The 13,960-nt window shown below is 47.9% G+C and overlaps 1 protein-coding gene and 1 pseudogene across 1 annotated transcript; one reads left to right on the top strand and one right to left on the bottom strand.

The window, feature by feature from the left end:
* Window positions 1-324: 324 nt before the first annotated feature.
* GDF2 (growth differentiation factor 2) lies at window positions 325-4,431 on the bottom strand. The gene is made up of 2 exons (NM_001192420.2): window positions 4,086-4,431; window positions 325-1,274 (listed from the first exon to the last, which is right to left on the bottom strand). Exons 1-2 carry the CDS (start codon window positions 4,429-4,431, stop codon window positions 325-327), a joined length of 1,296 nt encoding a protein of 431 aa, NP_001179349.1.
* A 473-nt stretch (window positions 4,432-4,904) lies between these two features.
* Window positions 4,905-7,766, top strand: LOC132344151 (histone H2B type 1-C/E/F/G/I-like; annotated as a pseudogene).
* Window positions 7,767-13,960: the final 6,194 nt, after the last annotated feature.

Here is a 13,960-nt window from a genome sequence, read left to right on the forward strand (position 1 = left end):
GCTCAGTTTTCTGCTGACTCTGGATTATTCTTTCTCTTGTCCCCATTTCTTCATCTCCCCTCCCACCCCAGCAACCCTTCCAGGCTTCCCTCTTCTCCCCAAACCCTACTGCCCATTGGCATCCCCTCCCCTGTAGTTTACCCAGTGGCGTGTGCTTGGGGTGGGCCCTGAGAGGGAGAGCAGGTCTTTACCTCCGGGACCTGGTGGCTCCCCTTCCTTCTCCAGATTGGCATGCAGGTGGGCTTGGTCCCTGTCATGCCCAGCGGGACACAGGGCCTGTCACTAAGAGCCCATCCACCCTGCCTCCCCGCCCGCAGGCCAGCACTACCTACACCCACACTCTGCCACGCTCATCCCTTCATAGTGGTACTTGAGGGTGGGGACCCCCATGTCATCCTTGTAGAGGATGGAGATGGGGCTCAGTTTGGTGGGCACACAGCAGGCCTTGCCCACCTTCATGGGGAACTTGAGATGCACCAGGGTCTTCACAATGGCATGTTTCGTTGGGGTCACATCGTCGGCCAGGGGGAAGAAGCAGCCACCTTTACATTCAAAGGCATCATACTCCTTGGGCGCAATGATCCAGCTGTCCCAGCCGATGTCCTCGAAGTTCACCCGCAGGGAGGTCTTCTGACAGTGGTTGTTGGCCCCAGTACTCCTCTTCCGTCTGACCAAAGACGATTCCGTGGGCGTGTGGCTTCGCACATCCTCCTCCTCCTCGTCTTTGTTCTCACCTGCCTCCACCACGGTGTTCTTGGACAACTTCCTGAGCACACTCTCCTGCTCGTGGCCGATCATCTCTCTGAGCTCCAGCCTGGTCTCCTTAGTCCCATTGCTGCGGTCATTGGAGAAGACGACAAAGAAGGGCAGGTTTTTGGATCCCGGGGGGACACTGATATCCAGCTTGTCACAGCCCTTCCTGTGACTCTCCACCGTCACTTCCAGTTTATTTTTGCTCTTGGTGGAGTCTGCCCGGATCCACCGCTTCACGGCACTGGACACCTCAAAGGTCTCCCAGCCCTCGTCCCGGATGTCCTGAGACACCAGGAAGGTCTTGGTTCCCGCAGGAGCGTCCCAGACCTCAGCTCCATCCAGAACGTCATAAATGACCATGTTTCCTTTCAGCTCGTGAGGGGAGTCCATGTGACTCTGACAGGAGAGGTAGAGTCTGAGCTCGGCCCTGGTGATCTGCTCATGCCTGGGAATGGAGATATTGAAGAGCAAGATGTGCTTCTGGAAAGGGAAGTCTTCTGTGGTGGCTATAGAGACAGCATCTGAAATGCAAATATACAGCAGTCTGCCGGGAGGGTCTGTTTTCACAATACCAAACCTGAGACTCATGGTTTATATGAAAGGGCACTGGGCGTGACACTGTCTATCTCTAACAAGTCTCTCTTTGGTTTCACTCAAGACCTTAATGTAGTAGGGTATTTAAAACATACATTTGACATCTTCCAAAGAAAAACAAAGGCAGGAGATGTCTTGCATTGAAGCTGATGTTTACTGAGCATCTACTATGTGCCCACCTTTGCATACTATATTTTACTTTTCTCTTCACATTGACCCAAGGAACATGTAATTATTATTACACTTTTATAGATGTGGAGACTTGGATTTAGCGTGTGCAGCTGCCAAAGTGCACATATCCTGTAAAGATCCTCACTTAAAAGAAAAAAGAAAGAACCAAGTAAACAAAACGGCAAAGCACGCTATCAGCCTCAGAGTGCAAATCCTGAGCGTCCAGTATTAAAGGAGAGACCCTGGGAGGGGATGGTGGAATTTTGTTACTACAGTGTTAAAAATATCACCTAAATCACATAGAAAATCATTCAGAATGGTAACTTATGAGCAAAATGAAGGTGGTTTTTCTTTTTTTTTTTCAGTGTGTGAGGAAAAAATAGATTAATCTCAATGGCTTGGTCATGTTAGACATATGGAGACAGGTATATGTTAGGCAGATATTTAGCCACACAACTGTCTCTCTTCCCACTTCCCTGGCTGACTCTCACTAGCACATCTCTATTATACCACGGCCTGGTCACAGGAGGGAAGACAAGTTGTGTTTCCTGAGCATCTACTATATGCCAACATGAGGGGAGACTGTGTGCTTCATGGAACCTGGCAGCATCTGGCAGCCTAAAATTCCAATCCTTCCTCTCCCTCTTCTAGGCGTATGAACTGGGAGAAGTCCTGAGTCTCTCTGGTCCTCGGTTTCCTCATCTGTAGAATGGGGCTCCATCCTACTACCTTCCCAGGGTTGGTGTGAAGCTTTGACAAGAAGGCACATGAAGCCTACCCAACAGTGCCCCTGGTTCACAGCAGGTGTTCAATCAGTACTTCCATGTCCTCCCCAGAAACTGTGCATCTCCACTTTACCTGTGCCTGCTCCCCTACCCCAAGCTCATGGCCTTTCACACAGCTCTCTGCGCGTCCTCACCCAGCCTGGATGAGCTGTTCAGGTTTCCGTACCATTTGTTAAGCCCACTGTGTCATATGTGGGTAGTCAGTGGGATCCATGAGCAGTGCATTAGCTACTGGCTGTGCTCTGCGGCATGCCTTGAAAATTGCCAAGGGACTCTAGATCCATCAGGTATCTAGAGAACAAGTGCTCTCTCTGCCTGAGCCACACTCAGGCTGTTTGTGATAATGATCACTGCCTCCACAGCAGTACTGGCCACAGGCAGAGCTGGGATCAGATCAGAGCACTTGCTTCTGGGACACAGAATATGCTGGGGGTAGGGGAGCAGGGAGGGGTCTCCGAGATGGCTCCCAACATTGGACTCCCAGACTACAGGATTTGGTGATTAGGGCCAGCCAAAGAAGCTCAGCCTTTCCCTAAAGCAGGGGTTACACACATGTCCCATGGGCGTAGTATGATGCTGGCAGTATCTATATTACCTGCAGACTGCATGTAAAAAAAATTAAACCCATCTTTTAGAAATAATACAGGTCCACATTAAATCTAGATTTTTGTTTTCCTTTGGGGCCATCAGGGGCCTCCCTGGTGGCTCAGATGATAAAGAATCTGCCTGCGATGCAGGAGTCCTGGGTTCGATCCTTGGGTTGGGAAGATCCTCAGGAGAAGGGCATGGCAACCCACTCCAGTATTCTTGCCTGGAGAAAGCCCATGGACAGAGGAGTCTGGCAGGCTATAGTCCATGGGGTCACAAAGAGTCAGACATGAGTGAGCAAATAAGCACAGCACAGGGGCCACTGGAAATACAGCTTTGCCAGGCACACAGCATGACCACAGCATGTTTTAGCTAGGGCATATGGTCAGGAGTCTGCAGGCCTCAAGCTCAGGAGGGAAGAAGTCCTGTGTGCCTGGTTGGTTAGAGGCTGCAACTGCAGAAAAAGCCTGAGCTGTGCAAACAGGTGGGACTGGGTCAGAATCCAGCTGATTAATTAATATGTGAACTGGGAAAGTTCCCTCAGGGTCTGCAAGCCTCCGCTCACTGCTCACAAGATCTTGTCACCTACGTGGTGTGAATTAGAGGACATAAGCCCTAAATTGACATTCGTTCTCTTCTAGTCCTACTAAATCAGGGAAATTATTTTATACTTAGAAAATAATTACGTTGTCTTCCAGTGTTTCTCAGAGGAATTTGTCTGAATTTTAAACACCTTTTGATGAGTGACAAAGGCAGTCTTTCAGTGTTTAAAAAGACGCCTGTTAGAGGCTAAATAAGTTGTCTGTGTCTAAGTAGGAAGGAGACAGGATGGGAAGGGAGGGGTAGGGAAGGGATGGAAGAAAGCGAGCAGGCATTCCATCAGCACCTACTGTGTTAATGTGGTGCTGGGCCCAGAGAGGGAGAATTTTCTAGAGCAGAGCTGTCTGGTAGAACTTTACGCAATGATGGAATTGTTCTACAGTCTCCATTTCCTATAGGGTAGCTAGGCGTGATTGCTGAGCACTTGCACCCAAGCTACTGAAACTAAATTATTAATTTTATTTCATTTAGATTAACCTAAATTGAAACAAAGAGTCCCACGTCTCCAGTGGCCACCATATTGGGCAGCGCAGCCGTGAGCCGACCGCTGAGCCCCCCGCCCCCACCCGGGGCGCCCCGTGGAGCCGACTCTACCTTCCACGCTGAAGCTGCGCACAATGTTTGACGCAGGGGTGGACGTCTTGTCGGTGGTATATCTGTTGTATAGATCGATCATGTACTGCGGTGGCTCGGCTCGGGTTCTGTCCTGAGAAGGGACCCCACTCAGGTTGAGGTTGCGCAGAAAATCCACTTTCATGTTCTCCAGGAACATCCTCAGGTCGAAGGTGACCCCCTCCTGCTCACCGCCGGGCCCCCCTAGCAGGCCGTGGGCATCTGCCCCAGTGGACGGCCGCCCCCGGTTCTCCAGTGGCTTCCCTAGGGCGGAGCAGGCCAGCAGGCAGAGCACAGGCAGGGCCACCCAGAGCGCCCCACGGCCCATCTTGGTATGCTCTCGCCCGGGTCTAGAGACTGCGGCAGCCGCGGTGTGTTAGCGGGTGCTGGGAGGAGCCCGGAAGGAGCCGGCCTACATTGTCCTGCACAGCTCTGTACAGCGCACCCGGGCCAGTTCACAGGCTCACCCTTCTGCTGTCCCCGAAGTGCCCTCCACTTGTTCTTATCTGGCCCTTGATGCTGTTCAGGCCTCTTATCTAAGGGGGCTCTCTGTTAATGAAGGCTCTATAAACATCTGACAAACGCACAGGGCTAATGGGAAGGACACGGACTGCTGCAAAGAATCCGAGTTTCTCCTTGGGGTTATCGCCCCCTAATTAGGATGGATCCTCTCTCATTTCCTTGCCAGCTCTCAAAAGAATCTTGAGGCGGGGTGACATATGCTCCATCTCCTGGGCCACAGAAACAAAGAATCCAGGAAAGAAATAAGACCCAGAAGTCCTCCAAATATGGGAACAACAGCACAAAACTCCCAGAAGCCCCTGGGCTGACCACTGGGGTGGGGATGGGGGGTTAGTAAGAAGCCTGGCTCCCGTGGAACTGGAATGTGCGTCTGTGGCTCAAGTACTTGGTGCCTCGGCTTCTCATCTGTCAAGTGAATTCCTGAGTCTTAGAGATCATGGGTAAAGGTGGCACATATAATTTAGTGAGGTGGTACAGACTTTGGAGTCAGACCAGATGTGGGTTCAAATCCCAGCTCACTCAGCTGTTCTTACATGCGTGACCCGGAGCAAGTCATTTACCTTTCTGGGCCTCCACTTCAGAAGAGCGCAGTAAGGACTTAAGGTAATAAGTGCTAACCATCATGGCAGTCACTGCAAGGCGCAGTCGGTTGGGTGGTTGCATTCTGGCTACAGCTTCTCTACCCTGGGTCTGACTGAATGGGAGCTTGGGGGGAATCCCCAGAGGCCCTGCGCCTGCCTGGCCTGCTCTCTAGAAACATCACTTACACACCAAGGCCTCCTGGCCCTGACACCCAAGTACAGCTCTGTCAGTGGTCTGGGGGTGATGGTGAGGTCTTGATTCTTGTCATCCGGGCGGTTGCCTGGGCCACGCTTGTCAGTCAGGAGAACCATGTAATCTGGGAGACAACGGAGCAGGGAAGCACTGAGTCCAGGGCATGCCCAGGAGATGTTTCCCCTGCCGGAAGAAGCTGAGAGACTGTGGCCCAGCTGAGCCCTGCTGGGCTTCAAGGTCTGCGTTATTTAAGAACGGCAGGCCCACACTTAGATCTGAACATTTCCATTGCATGTGGGTTTGACTGTAGCAAAGAATAAGCATAAAATATTCTGGGAGTCTACTGTGAGGAGGATTTAAATGTGAGGTTTTTCCAAGCTGGTGAGGCTTCTGGGGATGGGGGGTGCAGTGAGCTAAGCAGATTCAGGAAGATGAACAAGGGGCCAGGGCAGGCAGGGTCAGAGGTCCTGGGTGTGCATCCAGCTTTTCCCCACCCCTAGTGAGGGTGGGCTGGAACCAGGAATCCCCAGTGGCCAGGCCTGGACAGAACTTGCTGTCCCTGTCCTCTGGGGACTCTGCCAAGGAGGATGAATGGGAAGGGTGCCGTTTCAGAAGGGCTGCTTGCAGAGCGGATGGGAAGCATACTGGGCTTTGAGCCCAGTCAACTCAAGAACTCCGAGGCAGGGGAAAGATGAATGGGTGCATGGCCCCCAGAAGTGGGGCTGCAACTTCCCAGCAGGGAGCGGGCTGGGAGGAGCTGGGGAACTAGGCAGGCACCCCCCCAGGGTGCTCTAGTCCCTGGAGGCAGCCCAGAAGCCTGTCATGTTCAAGAGGTGGAGCCAGGGGACTCAGGGGGCAGGGGTGGGCTGAATGTGCTCTTGAAGCGGGAGGAGCTGCTCTTCGATGTTTTCTTAAAAACATGACAGATTGCTATTCTGATGATAAGAGTATATAGTGCAGATAATTTTGGAAATGCAAAGCATTAGAAAGAATGTAAAAATAACCTGCAGTCTCACCATTTTGAGATATATGCAGCTCCACAATCCCCTATTTAAAACTCTTGTGGCCAGGAGGGTTTCGAAGTTCAGGAAGCTTCAGATTTGGGGAAGGATCTTTCTGTGTTGTTGGGTGTTGTCATTATAGACATGCCTGAACCAGCTAAGTCTGCTCCTGCCCCTAAAAAGGGCTCTAAAAAAGCTGTGACCAAGGCCCAGAAGAAGGATGGCAAGAAGCGCAAGCGCAGCCGCAAGGAGAGCTACTCCATGTACGTGTACAAGGTGCTGAAGCAAGTCCATCCGGACACCGGCATCTCGTCCAAGGCCACGGGCATCATGAACTCCTTCATCAACGACATTTTCGAGCGCATCGCTGGTGAGGCATCGCGCCTGGCGCATTACAACAAGCGCTCGACTATCACATCCAGGGAAATACAGACTGCCGTGCGCTTGCTGCTACCTGGGGAGCTGGCCAAGCACGCCGTGCCGAGGGCACTAAGGCTGTCACCAAGTATACCAGCTCCAAGTAAATATAATACGCCTAGCCGCTGCTAACGGAGAAGGCGACGGCACCCCACTCCAGTACTCTTGCCTGGAAAATCCCATGGACGGAGGGCCTGGTGGGCTGTAGTCCATGGGGTCGCTAAGAGTCGGACACGACTGAGTGACTTCCCTATACAGTATATGGAGTGTATACTGTCATATCCCCAGTGGGGACAACATATTGGTATTTCTGCAGTGAAACAAATAAAAACACAAATCTCCTTTCAGGTCAGGTTTTGTCTTGAAAGGAATTGAAATAAACTTCAGGTTTTCTAATAGTTTTGGATATGGTCATCTCGGATATCGGACTGTAGACCTATTTACATAGGGGGTCATCGTATCCGGTCATGGAGGCTGCACTGTCTGGAGGTCCTGGCCACATAGACTGTGATGAGGATGGCGCCTGCAGACCTGTGCCTCTGTGTGCAATGATCTGCCCCACAAACTCAGGATATCAATATGTCCATATCTCCTTTATTGTTCTTAAGTAATTGTATGAGACCTCCTGATCCATATTGTTGGAAGGTCTGCTTTTCTTTCTTAGAGCATCCCTTTCCTGAATTGTCCAAGAGCTCTATAGGTTTATTTATTCCAAAAGAGATCTAGGTGGGATGGTATCAGTCCAAACTTTAAGGCTGGAAAGGGAAATAAGGTTGGGATAGAGGTCCTGGAAGGTCCCACACGCCGTTGCTTCTCACTGACACACAGCTTTGCTGTTTGGGTGGGTCCCACAGCTGCTGGGATGGCCTGGCAGATCCACATTTCTGCTCAGGTCCCCACGATGTTTCCGATTGGGCACCAAGGTGACAGTTTTCTTAAACATCCTCCCAGGCTTACCCTTTCTCCAGAAGGCACTGGGGGGGCAGGTGGCTGGGTGGAGAGAAGAGACCAGCTGTGCTCACACTCTGATGCCATCCTACCCTCTCCCACAGATTTCTAGGTTCTTATGGGGAATTTCAGTTACCAGCCTGCTGCTGCTAAGTCGCTTCAGTCATGTCCGACTCTATGCAACCCCATAGACGGCAGCCCACCAGGCTCCCCCGTCCCTGGGATGCTCCATTGCCTTCTCCGAGTTACCAGCCTGGACTCCCATTTTCCTCAAGGTGACTTAGAGCCCTTACTACCTCTCTGAATGAACAGGTCTTGGTTCCTCTGGACAGATTCCCTTGACTCTGGGTCTTAGAGAACAAGGTTTGGGTCTTGTTCTGCCTTTCCCAGATGACAATCTGGGATTGTAAATCATATCCTCTCTTCCTGTGTCAAAAGGATTCCCTCTCTTCCTGCCACCTGCTTGCCTCAGGGAAGGGCTGCCTTGACTGCACCACAATGATCTTATTTCCTACTCCTCTCTCCTTTTTCTCTTCTCCCAAGCAGTTTACTCTGTGATCTAGCAATTCTATTTCTGTATATATAGCCAAAAGAATTGAAAGTAGGGTCTCAAAAAGATATTTGTAAACACATGTTCATAGCAGTATTACTCACAATAGCCAAAGGGCAGAAACAACCCTAGTGTCTATTGATCCATGAATGGATAAACAAAATGTAGTACATCCACCCAATGGAATATTATTCAGCCTTAAAAAGGAAGGGAATTCTGACACATGCCAAGACATGGAGGAATCTTGAAGATTTGCTAAATAAAATAAGCCAGTCACAAAAAGATAAACACTGTATGGTGTTAGAAAGTGGTCCAGTTTCATTCTTTTACAAGTGGTTGACCAGATTCCCCAGCACCACTTGTTAAAGAGATTGTCTTTAATCCATTGTATATTCTTGCCTCCTTTGTCGAAGATAAGGTGTCCATATGTGCGTGGATTTATCTCTGGGCTTTCTATTTTATTCCATTGATCAATATTTCTGTCTTTGTGCCAGTACCATACTGTCTTGATAACTGTGGCTTTGTAGTAGAGCCTGAAGTCAGGTAGGTTGATTCCTCCAGTTCCATTCTTCTTTCTCAAGATCGCTTTGGCTATTCGAGGTTTTTTGTATTTCCATACAAATTGTGAAATTATTTGTTCTAGCTCTGTGAAGAATACTGTTGGTAGCTTGATAGGGATTGCGTTGAATCTATAAATTGCTTTGGGTAGTATACTCATTTTCACTATATTGATTCTTCCAATCCATGAACATGGTATATTTCTCCATCTATTAGTGTCCTCTTTGATTTCTTTCACCAGTGTTTTATAGTTTTCTATATATAGGTCTTTAGTTTCTTTAGGTAGATATATTCCTAAGTATTTTATTCTTTCCGTTGCAATGGTGAATGGAATTGTTTCCTTAATTTCTCTTTCTGTTTTCTCATTATTAGTGTATAGGAATGCAAGGGATTTCTGTGTGTTGATTTTATATCCTGCAACTTTACTGTAGTCATTGATTATTTCTAGTAATTTTCTGGTGGACTCTTTAGGGTTTTCTATGTAGAGGATCATGTCATCTGCAAATAGTGAGAGTTTTACTTCTTCTTTTCCAATTTGGATTCCTTTGATTTCTTTTTCTGCTCTGATTGCTGTGGCCAAAACTTCCAAAACTATGTTGAATAGTAATGGTGAAAGTGGGCACCCTTGTCTTGTTCCTGACTTTAGAGGAAATGCTTTCAATTTTTCACCATTGAGGATAATGTTTGCAGTGGGTTTGTCATATATAGCTTTTATTATGTTGAGGTATGTTCCTTCTATTCCTGCTTTCTGGAGAGTTTTTATCATAAATGGATGTTGAATTCTAACACCATACACAAAAATAAACTCAAAATGGATTAAAGATCTCAACGTAAGACCAGAAACTATAAAACTCCTAGAGGAGAACATAGGCAAAACACTCTCTGACATACATCACAGCAGGATCCTCTATGACCCACCTCCCAGAATATTGGAAATAAAAACAAAAATAAACAAATGGGACCTAATTAACCTTAAAAGCTTCTGCACATCAAAGGAAACTATTAGCAAGGTGAAAAGACAGCCTTCAGAATGGGAGAAAATAATAGCAAATGAAGCAACCGACAAACAACTAATCTCAAAAATATACAAGCAACTCCTACAGCTCAACTCCAGAAAAATAAACGACCCAATCAAAAAATGGGCCAAAGAACTAAATAGACATTTCTCCAAAAAAGACATACAGATGGCTAACAAACACATGAAAAGATGCTCAACATCACTCATTATCAGAGAAATGCAAATCAAAACCACTATGAGGTACCATTTCACACCAGTCAGAACGGCTGCGATCCAAAAGTCTACAAATAATAAATGCTGGAGAGGGTGTGGAGAAAAGGGAACCCTCTTACACTGTTGGTGGGAATGCAAACTAGTACAGCCACTATGGAGAACAGTGTGGAGATTCCTTAAAAAACTGGAAATAGAACTGCCTTATGATCCAGCAATCCCACTGCTGGGCATACACACTGAGGAAACCAGAAGGGAAAGAGACACGTGTACCCCAATGTTCATCGCAGCACTGTTTATAATAGCCAAGACATGGAAGCAACCTAGATGTCCATCAGCAGATGAATGGATAAGAAAGCTGTGGTACATATACACAATGGAGTATTACTCAGCCATTAAAAAGAATACATTTGAATCAGTTCTAATGAGGTGGATGAAACTGGAGCCTATTATACAGAGTGAAGTAAGCCAGAAGGAAAAACATAAATACAGTATTCTAACGCATATATATGGAATTTAGAAAGATGGTAACAATAACCCTGTGTACGAGACAGCAAAAGAGACACTGATGTATAGAACAGTCTTATGGACTCTGTGGGAGAGGGAGAGGGTGGGAAGATTTGGGAGAATGACATTGTAACATGTAAAATATCATGTAAGAAACGAGTTGCCAGTCCAGGTTCGATCCACGATACTGGATGCTTGGGGCTAGTGCACTGGGACGATCCAGAGGGATGGTAGGGGGAGGGAGGAGGGAGGAGGGTTCAGGATGGGGAACACATGTATACCTGTGGTGGATTCATTTTGATATTTGTCAAAACTAATACAATTATGTAAAGTTTAAAAATAAAATAAAATTTAAAAAAAAAAAAAAAAGATAAACACTGTATGATCCCACTTATATGAAGTACTTAAAAGTAGTGAAATGTATAGAGATTAGAGAGTAGAATGGCGGTTGCCAGGGGCTGGGGGTGGTTGACTGTGATACAGCTGCCTCCACGGGTCAGGAGCCCCTTCCATCACAAGAGGCTTGACCTCTCAAGTTCCGCACTCACTCACTTATTGCTCAGAGGAGTGAAACAGCCCCACTTTGAGGTTCTAAGAAGAGAGCATGAACCAGGCAGAGCAGCAGATCTGTCACTTCCCAGCTCTGTGCCTCAACTTCTTGAGATCCTGCTTACTCCTGGCACTTTGTCTCTGAACTGTGCCCAAGTGGTCAGCAGATTTGTCAGAACAGTGTTTCTTATAATGTGGTCCCTGGACCATTGCAGTAGCAGCACCTGGGAACTGGTTTAAAAATGTGAAGTCTTTCCCCAAATCAAAAACTCTGACTCAGCCCAGCAAGCTAGTCAAGCTCTCCAGGTGATTCTGATCGTTCAAATTTGCACATTGGCTTTGATAAAACAGGAAATTCATATGAGCCTTCCAAGAGGTCAAGTATGCGTATACTGCCTGGTATGGCATTTGGCATGTAGCAGATGCTAAATAACCAAATGAATGAACAGTTCATTCATTCCTCTGCTCGCCCACCCTCTACATATACAAACAAGACTGCCAGGAGAGATTGGACCAATCTAGGATTGGATTAGACTTGAGTAAGAAGGAAAAGTGGTACAAAGCTTGAAAGAGCACCATCATCTTAGGGAGTAGAAGACGGGAGGAGATTTGGAAATCTCAGAAGCACCAGTTTATCAGTGAATGAGATTTTATGTTTCCCGATTTTGGTAAAAGGAAATAGCCTTTGGCTCTAACTTCAATATTTTGGTGCACAGCTTGGAGTCAGAGCTGCCAAAGTGGTTCTGCCCTGCTCATTTTCCCACAGAAACCCACTCCAGCCTTCCTTGGCACATGCTGCCATCAAACACATTTTGCGCAAGGTGGGGCTTCAGCGGCTTTATGCCACTAGCTCAGTCCTGCTCTTCCATCCTGGGGGAGCCATCTCTGCTTCTCTCCACTTCTCTTCCCCTGGAGGCTCTTCCTCACACCCTCACCCCGGACTTCTTCAGCCTCTTTCATCATGGTCCCATCTCTACCTTGGCCACAGAAGGAGCCTGAGTTACAGGCTACAGCTCTGATGACATTTTAAGAGTGATTTAGACATACAGAGGCACCTATTGGGATGCCTCAAGCAAGACATCTGGTAGTATCCAGACTCAGTTCCCCTCTTTTTGAATAAAAGGGTTGCACCAGAAGTTTTCCAAAGGTTTCTTCCAGCCTTACTATTTTCAGCTCACAGCTGCACTGTCGTCCAGTTGCACGTGAACTAAGGCTCTACTCTTTCAGAGGAAGCATAACTTCAGGACTAGGGCTCAGTGGCTGGCCGGCCACCACCCTGCTCCCTCCACACAGACCCAGGTGTGGTTAAGCGAATTCAAGGACTGTGCGCATCTGGGCTGTGTGCTAGGACCTCTTGCTCCTGTGATCATGTGATGTTGATATATATATAGAGAGAGGGGGGAAAAGTTGTTTCATATTTACGTTTCTTTTTAAACCTTGCTTTATTGTAAGGGCACTGAGTACCATTGAGACAACCCTAGTAGGCTGGAGGGGGCGGGGAAGGGCATCACTGGCTGGGAAGCTGGGAAGCAGCACCAACCACATTGGCCTTGCACCTGTCAGCCTTGCATGCTGCTAAGTCACCTCAGTCGTGTTCGACTCTGTGCAACCCCATAGACGGCTCCCCCGTCCCTGGGATTCTCCAGGCAAGAACACTGGAATGGGTTGCCATTTCCTTCTCCAATGCATGAAAGTGAAAAGTGAAAGTGAAGTCGCTCAGTCGTGTCCGACTCTTAGTGGCCCCATGGACTGCAGCCTTCCAGGCTCCTCCATCCATGGGATTTTCCAGGCAAGAGTACTGGAGTGGGGTGCCATTGCCTTCTCCGGTCAGCCTTGCATATCAAAGCCTTTATTACCTGTGGTCTTGGTAGACATTGGTGGCCATATTACTTACCTGTTTTGAGCCGGTTTTTCTGGAGCACCAACTGGGGAGTCAGTTGCAACGTTGCTATGTGGCTAAAGGAGATACCCTATCCAAGCTGCATGGCACTCTGTAAACATGAGGGGTCCCTGCTGACACTAGTTCCTTTCATCCCACAGCAAAATCATCAGCACTGGGTACCATCCATCCCAGCTCAAGCACAACGCCCCTGTCCATGGCTGAGCCTTCTCCCTCCACCCCTGTAATCCAGAATTGAGGGCACAGGGAAGTTGCAGGCTTTCACAGTGACCTCAGAGATCTCCCAGAAACAGCAAATGCCAGAGAGAATAAGATAGAAGTATTACAGGACACCCCAACTTTCCTAAGAAATGGTATAAAACACCCTATCTTTCCTAAGAAATGGAAAGGGAGCAGTTGGATGAGAAAAAAAAATGAGGGAGAGAAAGGAAAAGGAAGACTCTAATATTGAGGGGAAAAAAGGCATTTGGAACTTTATCAAGGCCTAATGTTTTTACTTATTTTGCTAGTAATTTATATCCTGTCATATTTCAAAAAGGATTAGACATGGCAAACCAAGCCATAACCAATTTGCAGACCAATTTGAGACATCCCAGCCATCCAATGAATGAATCATTTAGTCCCAGTACAAGTCCTTCAGGAATAAGGCAGTGTGTGCCTTAAGGACCACCCCCCTTGCCTCACCTGATCTCTGCCAAGAGGTAGGGCCATGTGCCCAGGGCAGCTGTTCACACACATGTCCCACGGCCATTTGGAGCACCTCGGAGGGGATGCTCAGCAGATGCTGCTGGGCTCCAGCCAGGTGTGTCCAGTATTTTCACTAGTAAACATCTTTGCCGCGAGCAGCTTTGCAGCACAACTAATTGGCCGTAAGGCCATTTTGCCTTAAAAAAAAAATAACTG

This window comes from Bos taurus, chromosome 28 (genome assembly GCF_002263795.3).
Source record: "Bos taurus isolate L1 Dominette 01449 registration number 42190680 breed Hereford chromosome 28, ARS-UCD2.0, whole genome shotgun sequence".
Classification (NCBI taxonomy): domain Eukaryota; kingdom Metazoa; phylum Chordata; class Mammalia; order Artiodactyla; family Bovidae; genus Bos; species Bos taurus.

Bases quoted from the DNA above. Each gene is read 5' to 3' on its own strand.
- GDF2 (NM_001192420.2), bottom strand. From the start codon at position 4,431: ATGGGCCGTGGGGCGCTCTGGGTGGCCCTGCCTGTGCTCTGCCTGCTG. The intron at 1,275-4,085 runs GTAGAGTCGGCT...TTTGCATTTCAG, and splicing joins GCGCAGCTTCAGCGTGGAAG to ATGCTGTCTCTATAGCCACC.